This window comes from Schistocerca nitens, chromosome 1, assembly GCF_023898315.1.
Source record: "Schistocerca nitens isolate TAMUIC-IGC-003100 chromosome 1, iqSchNite1.1, whole genome shotgun sequence".
Taxonomy (NCBI): Eukaryota; Metazoa; Arthropoda; class Insecta; order Orthoptera; family Acrididae; genus Schistocerca; species Schistocerca nitens.
The window spans coordinates 650,158,236-650,173,209 of NC_064614.1; the positions used below are offsets into that span (position 1 = coordinate 650,158,236).

At 38.4% G+C, this 14,974-nt stretch overlaps 1 protein-coding gene across 1 annotated transcript in view; it reads left to right on the forward strand.

The window, feature by feature from the left end:
• Window positions 1-14,974, forward strand: part of LOC126258560 (presenilin homolog) — a 129,410-nt gene that overhangs the window by 18,143 nt on the left and 96,293 nt on the right. The window contains exons 3-4 of the mRNA XM_049955651.1: window positions 8,220-8,361; window positions 9,075-9,142. Of these exons, the coding sequence (XP_049811608.1) occupies window positions 8,220-8,361; window positions 9,075-9,142 (210 nt within the window). The remainder of the gene's footprint in view (window positions 1-8,219; window positions 8,362-9,074; window positions 9,143-14,974) is intronic.

Genomic DNA, 14,974 nt, shown 5'->3' on the forward strand with positions numbered 1-14,974 from the left:
TTAAGTATCAAAAGCTCTAGAAAGATCTGAGCTAATTCCAACAACATTATTTTGTTTTCTAGGTTTTTAATTACTTCATCTGTGTAATCCAATCTACCTGTTCAAATGCCATTTGGTTACTATACAGTAGCTTGTGGTGTTTCAGTATTTGATGATTTATTATTTCATTAATCTGTGGAATACTTTAGAGACTGTTGAGATGAGTGAAACAGGCCCATTATTTTCAACTTCATAGCTGTTACGCTTTTGAATAATGGTATCACTTCCAAAATCTTAACAGCTGTTACTGCTTTTGAATAATTGTACCACTTGTAATCTCTTTGGTAACAGTCACTCAATAAATGATAGATTATCTATTTGTGAAGAAGTTTGGATTTTCTCTGATTTGCCTAAATCACATAAGGTGAATGCTGGGATGGATCCTTTGAAAGAGCACAGCCAATTCCATCCCCATTCTTCCTTAAGGGGAGATGGTGGCAGTCTTGCACTGATATTTTTGTAAATCCATATCTTTGCCATTTTTTGTTCAATCTCATTGAAATTTTGCATACTTATGTGTAGAGATCTAATATGATTTTAAAAAAATCAGAATTTTTTATAACAATCTAATGCAGTGAGATAATTATGAATTTTTTATTTCATTATTATTTTAAGGTACACTTTTTCATAATTTTGAGGCAAATTTGGCAAATTTTTTTAATGGTAAAATAATCTACACTAATAGGTGTACAATTAAGTGCAGTAACTTTTTGGCAAATTAATGCTATTATTTTCTGTGATATTTTGGATTCGAACATTTTTTACAAGCAAACTTTTCAATATATTATCAACCACAAAACTGTGTATAATATGTCGATTAAAATTTTGATCCTCTTAAAAGTAAAAGAATAGGTGTGCCAAATTTAATTGCAATCCTTCCAGTACTTTCTGATATATGTGTTCCTGAAAGCAGAAAACCGTAAGTTGCAGAAAAATCATTTTTAAGTTTGTAAAAAAAAAAAAAAGAAAAGAAAAGAAAATCCATATTCCATTTCTTCCTCATCATCCTCTACAGCTCTTTTAGTTTCTCTACTCCTTTGCCTGGCAATTTTTGGCATGTTCTGGACTGAAGTCTCCGCCTTCGTGATTCTTTGCTTATCGATGATCTGCAGTATCTGCTCAGTGAAGACACCAGGTGTAAAGTCCAACTTGCTGAGGATGTGAAGTCTTGCCACATTCCCATCATTAAACACTGCTGCAGCTTCCAAAGCAGAAATATTCACCACCAAATTGGAAACAAACACAGTCTTTGGACACCTTTTCCAAATAAGAGCATTGAAACTTTCATTTGGGTTCTGTGCTTTTCCATGCAGACATTTTTCTAGCAGTTCTGGTGAAGCCAGTGCTCTAAAACTTGGTTTAATGGCCATTGAAACCTCATAAGGAAGGTTATTTTTATGGGTATAAGCTTCACCACTTTCCTTACTTTTCAAAAATTTGCACCATTCATTAGAACAGAGGCCATGTTGAGGTGTAGTGTCTGTTGACAAGTAATGAAACCAAATGGCCCATACTGCTTTTCTCATACTGTCCAAGCTTGTGAGGTTACTTCTAATTGCAGCACCTTAATAGACTTCTAGGCTGTCAATTCTCTTCTTTGTTAGACTGTTTTTACCTCCCAGTGGCTTCCCATCCTCTAGTAGCACGTATCTTACTTCATACTTTTGCAAAGATCCATGGAAAATTAATTTCATACCTGCAGCTTCCATCCCAACTCTGGAGCCTGCATAATTCCTGCTACAAACAGCTTTATGGGCTTCTTGCCATTCTGTTTCTTTACCTGCATCAATATATTTCTTGTGAAAGGAACATGCAGAACAATATTTAGACATCACCTCTAAGTCTAATACTTTTCCAGTGTCGACACTAATGATTGTTGAAACTACATGCAGTGAAGTATGCCCCCTCTTCATCCAGGAACTGTCACAGGAAACTGCTATATCGTTGCTATTAGTTGCTTCACAATTTTCTTGAATTGCCCTCAGGACTGCCATTTTCATGCTATCTTCACTTACTTCTGCAACTGCATTGAGGAGAGCGGTATTCATTGCAGAAAATTTTAGGGGAGGACCAGACATGTTCATAATACCACATAAAAGGTTTCCACCATCTCTTCCAATCCCTTTACATCTTAGTCCATAAGCAAATCTCATACTGGCTTCCTAGATTCTATTACTAGCCTTTGATGTCTTGAATGGTCTGTCAGCATCACAGTTTTGACACAAAATGCGCAATGTGCAAACCAAACCTTCTCTCTTTCCATCATCAACCAAATCCACATTTCCTCCACAAACAGAGCACTTGCAGGATTTTCTAAGTGCTTCTGCCACCATTTCCAGATCCACAATTCTGAAACCTGTATTTCTGTCATGATTTGTTTCTTCTGACACAATCCCTGTCCCAAGTTTTATTTTAGATGCACTTGGAGACAAGCTAATGTTTGCATCTGCAGTCCCAACCCTAACCTCATTGTCAGTTTTTCACTTTGGAAATATGGGACTTACTATATTTTTTAAATACTTTACCAGGCCTAGGCATTGTAAAGAGGGATCAACAGATTCAACCTTGCACAAAGAATGGCACAATAAATCAAGTGTCACTCGAATTCCACTGAACAGCACAAAACTTCTTTACAACACTCCACAGCCTTTTACACCACACTGATTGAACCAGAAAATGGCTCCACAGTCTTCTTTACAACACTGCTGTTATGAATACAAAAAATCACAGCCTTCTAAAGCTATATTTTCTAGGTTCACAGGCCAAATTCTGCAATAAAATTTTTCCTCCATTTGGTACATTGAAGCCGGCCGAAGTGGCCGTGCGGTTAAAGGCGCTGCAGTCTGGAACCGCAAGACCGCTACGGTCGTAGGTTCGAATCCTGCCTCGGGCATGGATGTTTGTGATGTCTTAGGTTAGTTAGGTTTAACTAGTTCTAAGTTCTAGGGGACTAATGACCTCAGCAGTTGAGTCCCATGGTGCTCAGAGCCATTTTGGTACATTGAAAAGCGGGCTTAGCGCATTACACTGCTTAGCATTTTAATTTTTTTATGCCGTAGTTCGAATTTCAAGGAAAAAATTTGGGATAATAATCTCAATTATCCTCTTTGGAATTCTTCCCTCATCCATTCTCTTCATGTGTCCATACCACTGCAGTCTTGATTTTTCTATCCTGTCCTGTACTGGTTCCTCCTTTAGTCTTTCCCTCACATACACATTTCGCAATCTGTCTCGTCTTGTTACACTCAACCTGCTCCTCTGGAACTTCATTTCACTAGCCTGTATTCTACTTGATCTGCAACTGGAGGGGAAGAGGCCCAGAGGAAGACCAAGAGATAGATGGGTGAAGGGAGTGAAGGAATGTGTGACGAGAAGAGGAGAGAACTGGACGAAGGTGGAAGAGGGGGAATGGTGGAAAGATAGAACACGATGGAGAGGCTTGTGTTCCCGACAGACCCAGCCAGTGGCTGGAAACTGTCCAAGATGATGATGAATCTCAATTATATTTACTATCAAATAAGCAAATAAAAATAATTTGTAAATTTTTCATTATTTCTGCCACCGTCTCCCCTTAATCCAGGCGTGTGCTATGTCTCGGATGACCTCAGTGTCGACAGGACATTAAACACTAATCTTCCTTCCTTGAAGCAGTTTGCGTTATAAGTGACACTGGTACTTCATCTACATCTACTGATATAGTTAGATACATTTAATCACCTTTACTCCTTCATGTTCACTAATTGGAAGTAGTTTCATGCTTTCAAGCATTTATAAAGTAATCATTAATATAATTCAGCAGGTCATTAGTGCCAATACTAATGTTACCAGTGTTTCCAAGTGTGGTTTCCTGTTTCTCATGCCTGTTCTTTGTTTTACTTTTTACAGTTTACCACAGATTTTTATTTATTAGTAGTAATTCTTACTAGCTACCATTTCTCAGCAGTTCTACTTTTACTATTACCTTTCATTATATTTTCTTGTAGCTCTTTACATATTCCATACACTGTGGATCAGCAGATATTTTCATTTCAGAACTGAGCTTTTTAGGGTGCTAATTGTAAACCAATTACAGCTGAAGGAAAATTTGGAAAATATTTTGAGTAGAATTCCCCACCATGTTATAGTTCTGGGTGGAGATTTTAATTTGCCGGATATAGACTGGGAGACTCAAATGTTCATAATGGGTGGCAGGGACAAAGAATCCAGTGAATTTTTTTTTAAGTGCTGTATCTGAAAACTACCTTCAGCAGTTAAACAGAGAACCGACTCGTGGCGATAACACATTAGACCTTCTGGTGACAAACAGACCCGAACTATTTGAAACAGTTAACGCAGAACAGGGAATCAGCGATCATAAAGCGGTTACTGCATTGACGATTTCACCCATAAATAGAAATATTAAAAAAGGTAGGAAGATTTTTCTTTTTAGCAAAAGTGACAAAAAGCAGTTTTCAGAGTACCTGACGGCTCAACACAAAAGTTTTGTTGCAAGTACAGATAGTGTTGAGGATCAGTGGACAAAGTTCAAAACCATCGTACAATATGCATTAGATGAGTATGTGCCAAACATGATCGTAAGAGATGGAAAAGTCACTGTGGTACAACAACCGAGTTAGAAAACAGCTGCGGAAGCAAAGGGAACTTCACAGCAAACATAAACATAGCCAAAGCCTTGCAGACAAACAAAAATTACACAAAGCAAAATGTTGTGTGAGGAGGGCTATGCGAGAGGCGTTCAGTGAATTCGAAAGTAAAGTTCTATGTACTGACTTGGCAGAAAATCCTAAGAAATTTTGGTCTTATGTCAAAGTGGTAGGTGGATCAAAACAAAATGTCCAGACACTCTGTGACCAAAATGGTACTGAAACAGGGGATGACAGACTAAAGGCCGAAATACTAAATGTCTTTTTCCAAAGCTGTTTCACAGAGGAAGACTGCACTGTAGTTTCTTCTCTAGATTGTCGCACAGATGACAAAATGGTAGATATCGAAATAGACGACAGAGGGATAGAGAAACAATTAAAATCGCTCAAAAGAGGAAAGGCCGCTGGACCTGATGGGATACCAGTTCGATTTTACGCAGAGTACGCGAAGGAACTTGCCCCCCTTCTTGCAGCGGTGTACCGTAGGTCTCTAGAAGAGTGTAGCGTTCCAAAGGATTGGAAAAGGGCGCAGGTCATCCCCGTTTTCAAGAAGGGATGTCGAACAGATGTGCAGAACTATAGACCTGTATCTCTAACGTCAATCAGTTGTAGAATTTTGGAACATGTATTATGTTCGAGTATAATGACTTTTCTGGAGATTAGAAATCTACTCTGTAGGAATCAGCATGGGTTTCAAAAAAGACGATCGTGTGAAACCCAGCTCACGCTGTTCGTCCATGAGACTCAGATACCCATAGACACGGGTTCCCAGGTAGATGCCGTGTTTCTTGACTTCTGCAAGGCATTCGATACAGTTCCCCACAGTCGTTTAATGAACAAAGTAAGAGCGTATGGACTATCAGACCAATTGTGTGATTGGATTGAAGAGTTCCTAGATAGCAGAATGCAGCATGTCTCACTTCCGAAATAAGAGTGATTTCAGGTGTGCCGCAGGGGAGTGTCATAGGACCATTGCTATTCACAATATACATAAATGACCTTTTGGATGACATCGGAAGTTCACTGAGGCTTTCTGCGGATGATGCTGTGGTATGTCGAGAGGTAGTAACAATGGAAAATTGTACTGAAATGCAGGAGGATCTGCAGCAAATTGACGCATGGTGCAGGAAATGGCAATTGAATCTCAATGTAGACAAGTGTAATGTGCTGCAAATACATAGAAAGAAAGATCCCTTATCATTTAGCTACAATACAGAAGGTCAGCAACTGGAAGCAGTTAATTCCATAAATTATCTGGGAGTACGCATTAGGAGTGATTTAAAATGGAATGATCATATAAAGTTGATCATCGTTAAAGCAGATGCCAGACTGAGATTCATTGGAAGAATCATAAGGAAATGCAATCTGAAAACAAAGGAAGTAGGTTACAGTACGCTTGTTTGCCCACTGCTTGAATACTGCTCAGCAGTGTGGGATCCGTACCAGATGTGTGTTGATAGAAAAGAGAGAGAGAAGATCCTTCAAAGGGTGTATACATCGTGTGTCTGAGGCAGAGCATGGGAACCGGCATTGTATTTACCTAGGTGGATGTGGAAAACTGCCTAAAAGCGACATCTAGACTCGATAGCTCACCAACTTCTATTATTAATCCATAAGGCTGATTTGATCCAGGGTGGCACACATTCCCATGTTCTGGAAGAATGTACTTTAACACACTAGGCTATCCGGGCAAGTGCTGTGCGCCCTATCTGTCAGAAAGTAAATATACATGTAGAACAGGAGTGGTCGTATCACATTTCACTGGGAAATATTGAGGTTGGCTTTGTCTCCGATGAATATTTGCCATACGGAAAATGTACTGACCTGTGTTATGCTAAAAAATATGGCTGGTTTCTGTGAAACTTAACTTGTATTATTATTTCTAATTTGCTTGCTCAGCTCCTTCACTTCCTCTGCAATCAAACTGATCATTTTCTGTTACCTCTTCAATGTTTGTTTGTTTTTAAACATTCTTTTGTTTGTCCTATCAAATTTTTTAGAGTTTTAGATGTCAACTTCACAGAGTTAGTGTTTCATTGAAATAGAATAATGAATACACAAGGTGGTTGGGGAGAGCTACCAATTAACCTATCTTAAATGCCTGGTAACAAGAAATATTTGTTTGTTGAAGCATATGCTAAGCTGAAAGTTCATACATTTTCCATATTTACAAGATTTCAGAGCTTCTTATATATTACTTCAGTCAAATATTTATTGAAAATATTCCTGTTAGTTCTACTCTAGCATTTCGTTGTTCTTTGCAGCACTCATAAAATCATATCTAAACTTGTAATTTTTTTCTCTCTATAATTTTATGAGGGAGACACACCTGCCATTGAAATTTCATAAATTGTCCTACATTAAGACAAAATCATTATGATTACAGCGAGGACTTCATAACAATCCACAGTAGTTTTATAAGGGATTAATAAAAAATGGCAGGCTGAAAGATGTGAAAAGTAGAGCTGTCTGCAAAAAAATATTTTGTTCATTAAATATTTAAAAGTCTACATCATGGCCAGTGGTGTACTTATGTGTTTCATACAGCAGTGTTATTGCCACAAGCTATAAGGTATGATGAGTGGGAAAAAGGATGCATCAGCTGCTAGGTCTACACAGTCAATGAGAGAGCAACAGGCAGATGACATGTTTCAAAGAAATATTGTCACATACTAACATTAGTTCATCACAACCTCCAAAGTGCTAACAAATGTGGAAGGAAAAGGCAAATGTTTTGACAATGAAGATTATGAATTTAATGTATGTTGTGCTATTAGGTCTCAATGTAACCACAACCTCATAATTCTTGATGCATTTGGAAGAAACAAACATATGACAACAAAGATTATTAATTTAATATTTGTGAATAAATCTGTCATACTCAAATCTAACCAAGGCCTTGGGCTAAGCTGCCGGTATTTTAACTTTCACATTGATTGGCTTTGGCATCTCACAACCAAACTCTCACATTCCAACCTAACCTAAACATCGGACTAAGCTACAGATCAATCTTTCTCCACAATCAGTTTATTTTTTTGTTTTCACTTTTGTTGGCTTCACCAACTCAAAGCGAACTATCATATTCCAGCCTAACTACAGTGTCGTAATTCATGACACTTGGAAAAAGGTCAGATGTTTGTGACAACAGAGATTATAAATGTAATTACTGTTCATTTCACTCACAGCAATTTAAGCTGTTCTATCAGTTCCAAACCTAACACTAACCTTGTATTTTATAACACATTCACAAAAAAATAGTAAAATATTTGTGACAACAATGAAGAAGAGAATGGTTTCTATTTTGGCACCAGATATCTATTGTTTTTGTCTCGCCTCTCATTGGTTACGTGGAAGTGTCATCCCATTGGCTATGCGAAATTGACAATTTGACAACCCATGAGCAGTAGAGAAATACTGCCACGACTTACGCTATCCCTGATCTTTACTTTAGTGCATTAATTTAATTATGTCTGGTAATAACAAGTAGTGATATAAAATTAATGGTACTGACTAATGTATCTATAATTTTCTTTTCAGGCTTTATACCCCATTTCATGAAGATAGTCCCCATGCGAGTACCAAAGCATGGAATGCTGTTGCAAACTCTTTAATATTGATGGCTGTTATTGTGGTGATGACAGTTCTTCTGATTGTTCTATACAAGAATCGTTGTTACAAGGTGAGGATTTATATTGTTGTCCCCACTCCACACTGTCATGCAATAAATAACTTTAAAAATTCTATTCATAAGTGTAGAGAGGTATTTCAGAACTACATGGCTGTGTTATTTCCTCCCTTTTGTTGGACACTAATGTGTTGCACCATTGCTTGTAATGGGAAAAAGTAATGTGATTACAATAATTTTTTGTAATCTTCTCTACCTTGTTTAACTGGTTAGATATAAAATCTATTTGCCAACTGGCATCAGGAGAACACACAGTATAAATGTTACGGAATTTTGGAGCCAGTGGCTCCTTCTTCTTGCAGAACAATTGAAGAGGAACGAAAAGGGATGAAGAGAAAGGACTGACGAGATTCAGGATATGGGGAGAGTTGGGAAAATCGAGCAGAACCCTGGGTCAGGGGAGACTTAACAGATGAGATGGAAATGGTCTTTCCTTCTCATCTCGTCTCATAAGTCTCCCCTGACCTGGGGTTATGGGCAACTTTTCCTAATTTCCCCCATTTCCTAAACCTCACCAGTCCTTTTTCTTCATACCTCTTCCTTCCCGTCCAGTTTTTCTTCCAGAAGAAAGAGCTATTTGTGTGTTATTGTTTTGCAGCGACTTGGTGAGTAGACTTTTTTATCTATCCATTTGCATTATATTTTCAAAAACTGATTATTTTTGTTGATGTATAAGCTCTACACTTGGTTCTTAATTCCGCTTGCAGGTCATACATGGATGGTTGATAGTGTCTTCATTAATGCTGCTGTTCATTTTTTCATACATTTATCTTGAGTAAGTATAGGCAAAAGGTATTAATTTTCATGTGTAACATTGATTTCAAATAGTATAGTTTTGTCTGACTATTACATTTTAAATTGGAATCAGATACCATAAAAAATTCTTCTACTTATCTGGTGGCAGTAGAATTACATACAAATTAACATGACTTTTTGCTAGCTTTCACAAATTGAAGAATTTTCTTAATTTGGAGAAGGAAATTGGCCTTTTCCTTTCCAAATATACTATCAGAATATCCAATCAAATCCATTTTTGGAAGAGGATAGCCACAGCATCATGTAAAATAAAGACAATATGAAACATAGGAAAAAAGAAAACTAGTAGCCCCATAAATAAGAACTAGTAGATGCCTTTGAGGGTTAAATTACACACTGGAATCAGATGTGTGTAGCGTGGCAAAACTTTTTAACAAGCATTTAGAGTCACAACATTTTGATGAGTATTCTGTTTATCATCTTCAGACGAAGTGTCAGGTTCATGAAAAGTTTGTTCCTTTATAGTTACTGGACTGCGGACTTCTCCATTGAGAACCCAAAATGTGGGCCAATCATATGCCTTTGGAAGAGATGTTGTGGTCGATTAGGGACCTCTCCCAAAAAGGTGGAGAGGGGTCCAGGTATCGAGTTGTGGTGCTGCCTGTCGATTCTGCCAATTGCCTCTGTCACTTTCATGTCAGTCAGAGCATTCTCGATGTATTTTAGCTAATGTCACATCCCATGTGGAGCTCACAAGGAGAGGTCCATCTATATGGTGCCGTAGGTGAGAGTCCCACGTATCACGCCCTGGTCACCCCTTGTCAGCAACTAATTGCTGGGGGAAAAAATCATAGTTTCACATGATATTAGATAGCCTTAAAAATGTTAATAGTACACAGAGGTGTGTTGTAGGGGTATGGTATGTTCCTTACATGCAAAAGATGTGGGTTCATATCTTATTATTTGCTTCAAAAGTTTTCATTTTCAAATCCTTGTCAAAATGACTTTGATCATTATTTTTATTCAATTCATTGGTTTAAATGTAATTTTTTTCAATTTCAAGTCCTTTGTTACAATATTTTAATCATCATATTAAATATTTCATTTTCTCTGATTTTGTCTTGAAAAAGAAAGGTATGAATCATTGTGCCATGTGATATTAATTGTGTTTAACTATCTATCACAATATTTAATCATTTGAAAATACCATTCTAATGTTTAGAAAACAAAAGACAAAGTAATACATGTATGTTGGCTTTGCAATGGTGTCAAAAATGTATTTTTAATACAAGATGTACACCTTTTGGATGGTAATAGTTATACAAACCTTTAAAATACAAATTCTTATTGCATCATGGATAAAATAGTGCAAATGAAGATTTAAAAAAAAGAAACTATAATAAATAAAACAGAAATTCAAGCAGCGTGAGAAATAGAAATAACGAATGCAATAACATGGATCAAAATATAAAGTGATAACACGGTAGAAATTAATACACAAAAATACATAAAATCTCGCGAACAGAGATTCCAAATGAAAAACAAGAATGACTTGAAGACAGAATAAGAGTAGTTGAAATAGTTAACATGATGATTAAAATGACGTGACACAGGATTAGAAATTTAAAAAAAAAATTACATTTAATCCAATTGAATAAACATAAAGACCAAAGTCATCTTGATGTTGTGTTGTTGTGGTCTTCAGTCCAGAGACTGGTTTGATGCAGCTCTCCATGCTACTCTATCCTGTGCAAGCTTCTTCATCTCCCAGTACCTACTGCAACCTACATCCTTCTGAATCTGTTTAGTGTATTCCTCTCTTGCTCTCCCTCTACGATTTTTACCCTCCACGCTGCCCTCCAATACTAAATTGGTGATCTCTCGATGCCTCAGAATATGGCCTACCAACCGATCCCTTCTTCTAGTCAAGTTGGGCCTCAAACTCCTCTTCTCCCCAATTCTATTCAATACCTCCTCATTAGTTATATGATCTACCTTTCTGATCTTCAGCATTCTTCTGTAGCACCACATTTCGAAAGCTTCTATTCTCTTCTTGTCCAGACTATTTATCGTCCACGTTTCACTTCCATACAGGGCTACACTCCATACAAATAATTTCAGAAAAGACTTCCTGACACTTAAATCAATACTCGATGTTAACAAACTTCTCTTCTTCAGAAACACTTTCCTTACCATTGCCAGACTGCATTTTATATCCTCTCTACTTCAACCATCATCAGTTATTTTGAATAGCAAAACTCATTTACTACTTTAAGTGTATCATTTCCTAATCTAATTCCCTCAGCATCACCTGATTTAATTCGACTACATTCCATTATCCTCGTTTTGCTTTTGTTGATGTTCATCTTATGTCCTCCTTTCAAGACAATGTCCATTCTGTTCAGCTGCTCTTCCAGGTCCTTTGCTGTCTCTGACAGAATTACAATGTCATGGGCGAACCTCAAAGTTTTTATTTTTTCTCCATGTATTTTAATTCCTATTCTGAATTTTTCTTTTGTTCCCTTTACTGCTTGCTCAATATGCAGATTGAATAACATCGGGGAGAGGCTACAACCCTGTCTCGCTCCCTTCCCAACCACTGCTTCCCTTTCATGCCCCTCGACTCTTATAACTGCCATCTGGTTTCTGCACAAATTGTAAATAGCCTTACGCTCCCTGTATTTTACTCCTGACACCTTCAGAATTTGAAAGAGAGTATTCCAGTCAACATTGTCAAAAGCTTTCTCTAAGTCTACAAATGCTAGAAACATAGGTTTACCTTTCCTTAATCTTTCTTCTAAGATAAATCGTAGGGTCAGTATTGCCTCACGTATTCCAACATTTCTACAGAATCCAAACTGATCTTCCCAGAGGTCGGCTTTTACCAGTTTTTCCATTTGTCTGTAAAGAATTCGTGTTAGTATTTAGCAGCCATGGCTTATTAAACTGTTAGTTCGGTAACTTTCACATCTGTCAACACCTGCTTTCTTTGGGATTAGAATTATTATATTCTTCTTGAAGTCTGAGGGTATTTAGCCTGTCTCATACATCTTTCTCACTGGATTGTAGAGTTTTGTTAGGCTTGCCTCTCCCAAGGCTGTCAGTCATTCTAATGGAATGTTGTCTACTCCTGCAGCCTTGTTTCGACTCAGTGCTCTGTCAAACTCTTCAGGTAGTATCATATCTCCTATTTCATCTTCATCTACAGTCTCTGCCATTTCTATAATATTGTCCTCAAGAACATCGATCTTGTATAGACCCTCTATATACTCCTTCCACCTTTCTGCTTTCCCTTCTTTGCTTAGAACTGGGTTTCCATCTGAGCTCTTGATATTCATACAAGTGGTTCTCTTTTCTCCAAAGGTCTCTTTAATTTTCCTTTAGGCAGTATCTATCTTACCACTAGTGATATGTGCCTCTACATCCTTCAGTTTGTCCTCTAACCATCCCTGCTTAGATGTTTTGCACTTCCTGTTGATCTCATTTTTGAGACGTTTGTATTCCTGAAACTTCCTGGCAGATTAAAACTGTGTGCCAGACCGAGACTCGAACTCGGAACCTCTGCCTTTCGCGGGCAAGTGCTCTACCAACTGCAGCACACACTCCACTGCAGAGTGAAAATCTCATTCTGTAAACATCCCCCAGGCCATGTCTCCGCAATATCCTTTCTTTCAGGACTGCTAGTTCTGCAAGGTTCGCAGGAGAGCTTCTGTAATGTTTGGAAAGTAGGAGACGAGGTACTGGCAGAAGTAAAGCTGTGAGTATGGGCCGTGAGTCGTGCTTGGGTAGTTCATTTGGTAGAGCACTTGCCTGCGAAAGGCAAAGGTCCCGAGTTCGAGTATCGGTCTGGCACACAGTTTTAATCTGCCAGGAAGTTTCATATCAGTGCACACTCCGCTGCAGAGTGAAAATCTCATTCTGGTTTGTATTCCTTTTTGCCTGCTTCATTTAGTGCATTTTTATATTTTCTCCTTTCATCAATTAAATTCAATATTTCTTCTGTTACCCAAGGATTTCTATTAGCCCTCGCCTTTTTACCTACTTGATCGTCTGCTGCCTTCACTACTTCATCCCTCAGAGCTACCCATTCTTCTTCTACTGTACTTCTTTCCCCCATTCCTGTCAATTGTTCCTTTATGCTCTCCCTGAAACTCTGTACAACCTCTGGTTCTTTCAGTTTATCCAGATCCCATTTCCTCAAATTCCCACCTTTTTGCAGTTTCTTCAGTTTTAATCTACAGTTCATAACCAATAGATTGTGGTCAGAGTCCACATCTGCCCCTGGAAATGTCTTACAATTTAAAACCTGGTTCCTGAATCTCTGTCTTACCGTTATATAATCTATCTGATACCTTCTAGTATCTCCAGGGTTCGTCCATGTATACAACCTTCTTTCATGATTCTTGAACCAAGTGTTAGCTATGATGAAGTTATGCTCTTTGCAAAATTCTACCAGGCGGCTTCCTCTTTCATTTCTTCCCCCAAATCCATATTCACCTACTACGTTTCCTTCTCTCCCTTTTCCTACTATCGAATTCCAGTCACCAATGACTTAAATTTTCGCCTCCCTTCACTATCCGAGTAATTTCTTTAATTTCTTTTATCTCATCAAACATTTCATCAATATCTTCATCATCTGCAGAGCTAGTTGGCATATAAACTTGTACTACTGTGGTAGGCGTTGGCTTTGTATCTGTCTTGGCCACAATAATGCGTTCACTATGCTGTTTGTAGTAGCTTAACCGCATTCCTATTTTCTTATTAATTATTAAAGCTACTCCTGCATTACCTCTATTTGATTTTGTATTTATAACCCTGTATTCACATGACCAGAAGTCTTGTTCCTCCTGCCACCGAACTTCACTAATTCCCACTATATCTAACTTTAATCTATCCATTTCCCTTTTTAAATTTTCTAACCTACCTACCCGATTAAGAGATCCGACATTCCACGCTCTGATCCGTAGAATCCCAGTTTTCTTTCTCCTGATAACAACACCCTCCTGAGTAGTCCCCTCCCGGAGATCCGAATGGGGGACTATTTTACCTCCGGAATATTTTACCCAAGGGGACGCCATCGTCATTTAACCATACAGTAAAGCTGCATGCCCTCGGGAAAAATTACAGCTGTAGTTTCCCCTTGCTTTCAGCCGTTCGCAGTACCAGCACAGCAAGGCTGTTTTGGTTGGTGTTACAAGGCCAGATGAGTCAATCAGCCAGACTGTTGCACCTGCAACTACTGAAAAAGCTGCCCCTCTTCAGGAACCACACATTTGTCTGGCCTCTCAACAGATATCCCTCCGTTGTGGTTGCACCTACGGTACGGCTATCTGTATCGCTGAGGCATGCAAGCCTCCCCACCAATGGCAAGATCCATGGTTCATGTGGGGGGAGTCATCTTGATAAACATTTGAAAATAAAATGTTTCAGAGCACCTGAGGAGACCTTAACCTACATCACCATAGATGGTTTCAAAATGTGTATCCCACCCCTGAGGACCTTTCCTTGTCTGTTTTTAACCAACTCTTAGAGACTGTGAAATTAAGATTTAATGACAATCTTCTCAACTCGACAGCGGATTCCAGCTGAGCTGTGCATGGGTTGTTTGCAAAAATACACCAGGAACATTCTGATGTGAAAGTGACAGAGGCAGTGGGCAGAACAGACCAGCAGCACCAGGGCTCAAAGCGAGGACCTTCTCATTCCCCTCCACCCCTCCAGGTTCCCTCCCCCCACCACTGTCTGCGACATCTCTGATGGAGGCAATCCATTGAGCACTCAACAGAGAAGTCTACGGTCCAGCAACTATAAAGGAACGAACTGGACACGAATGCAACACTTAATCTGAAGG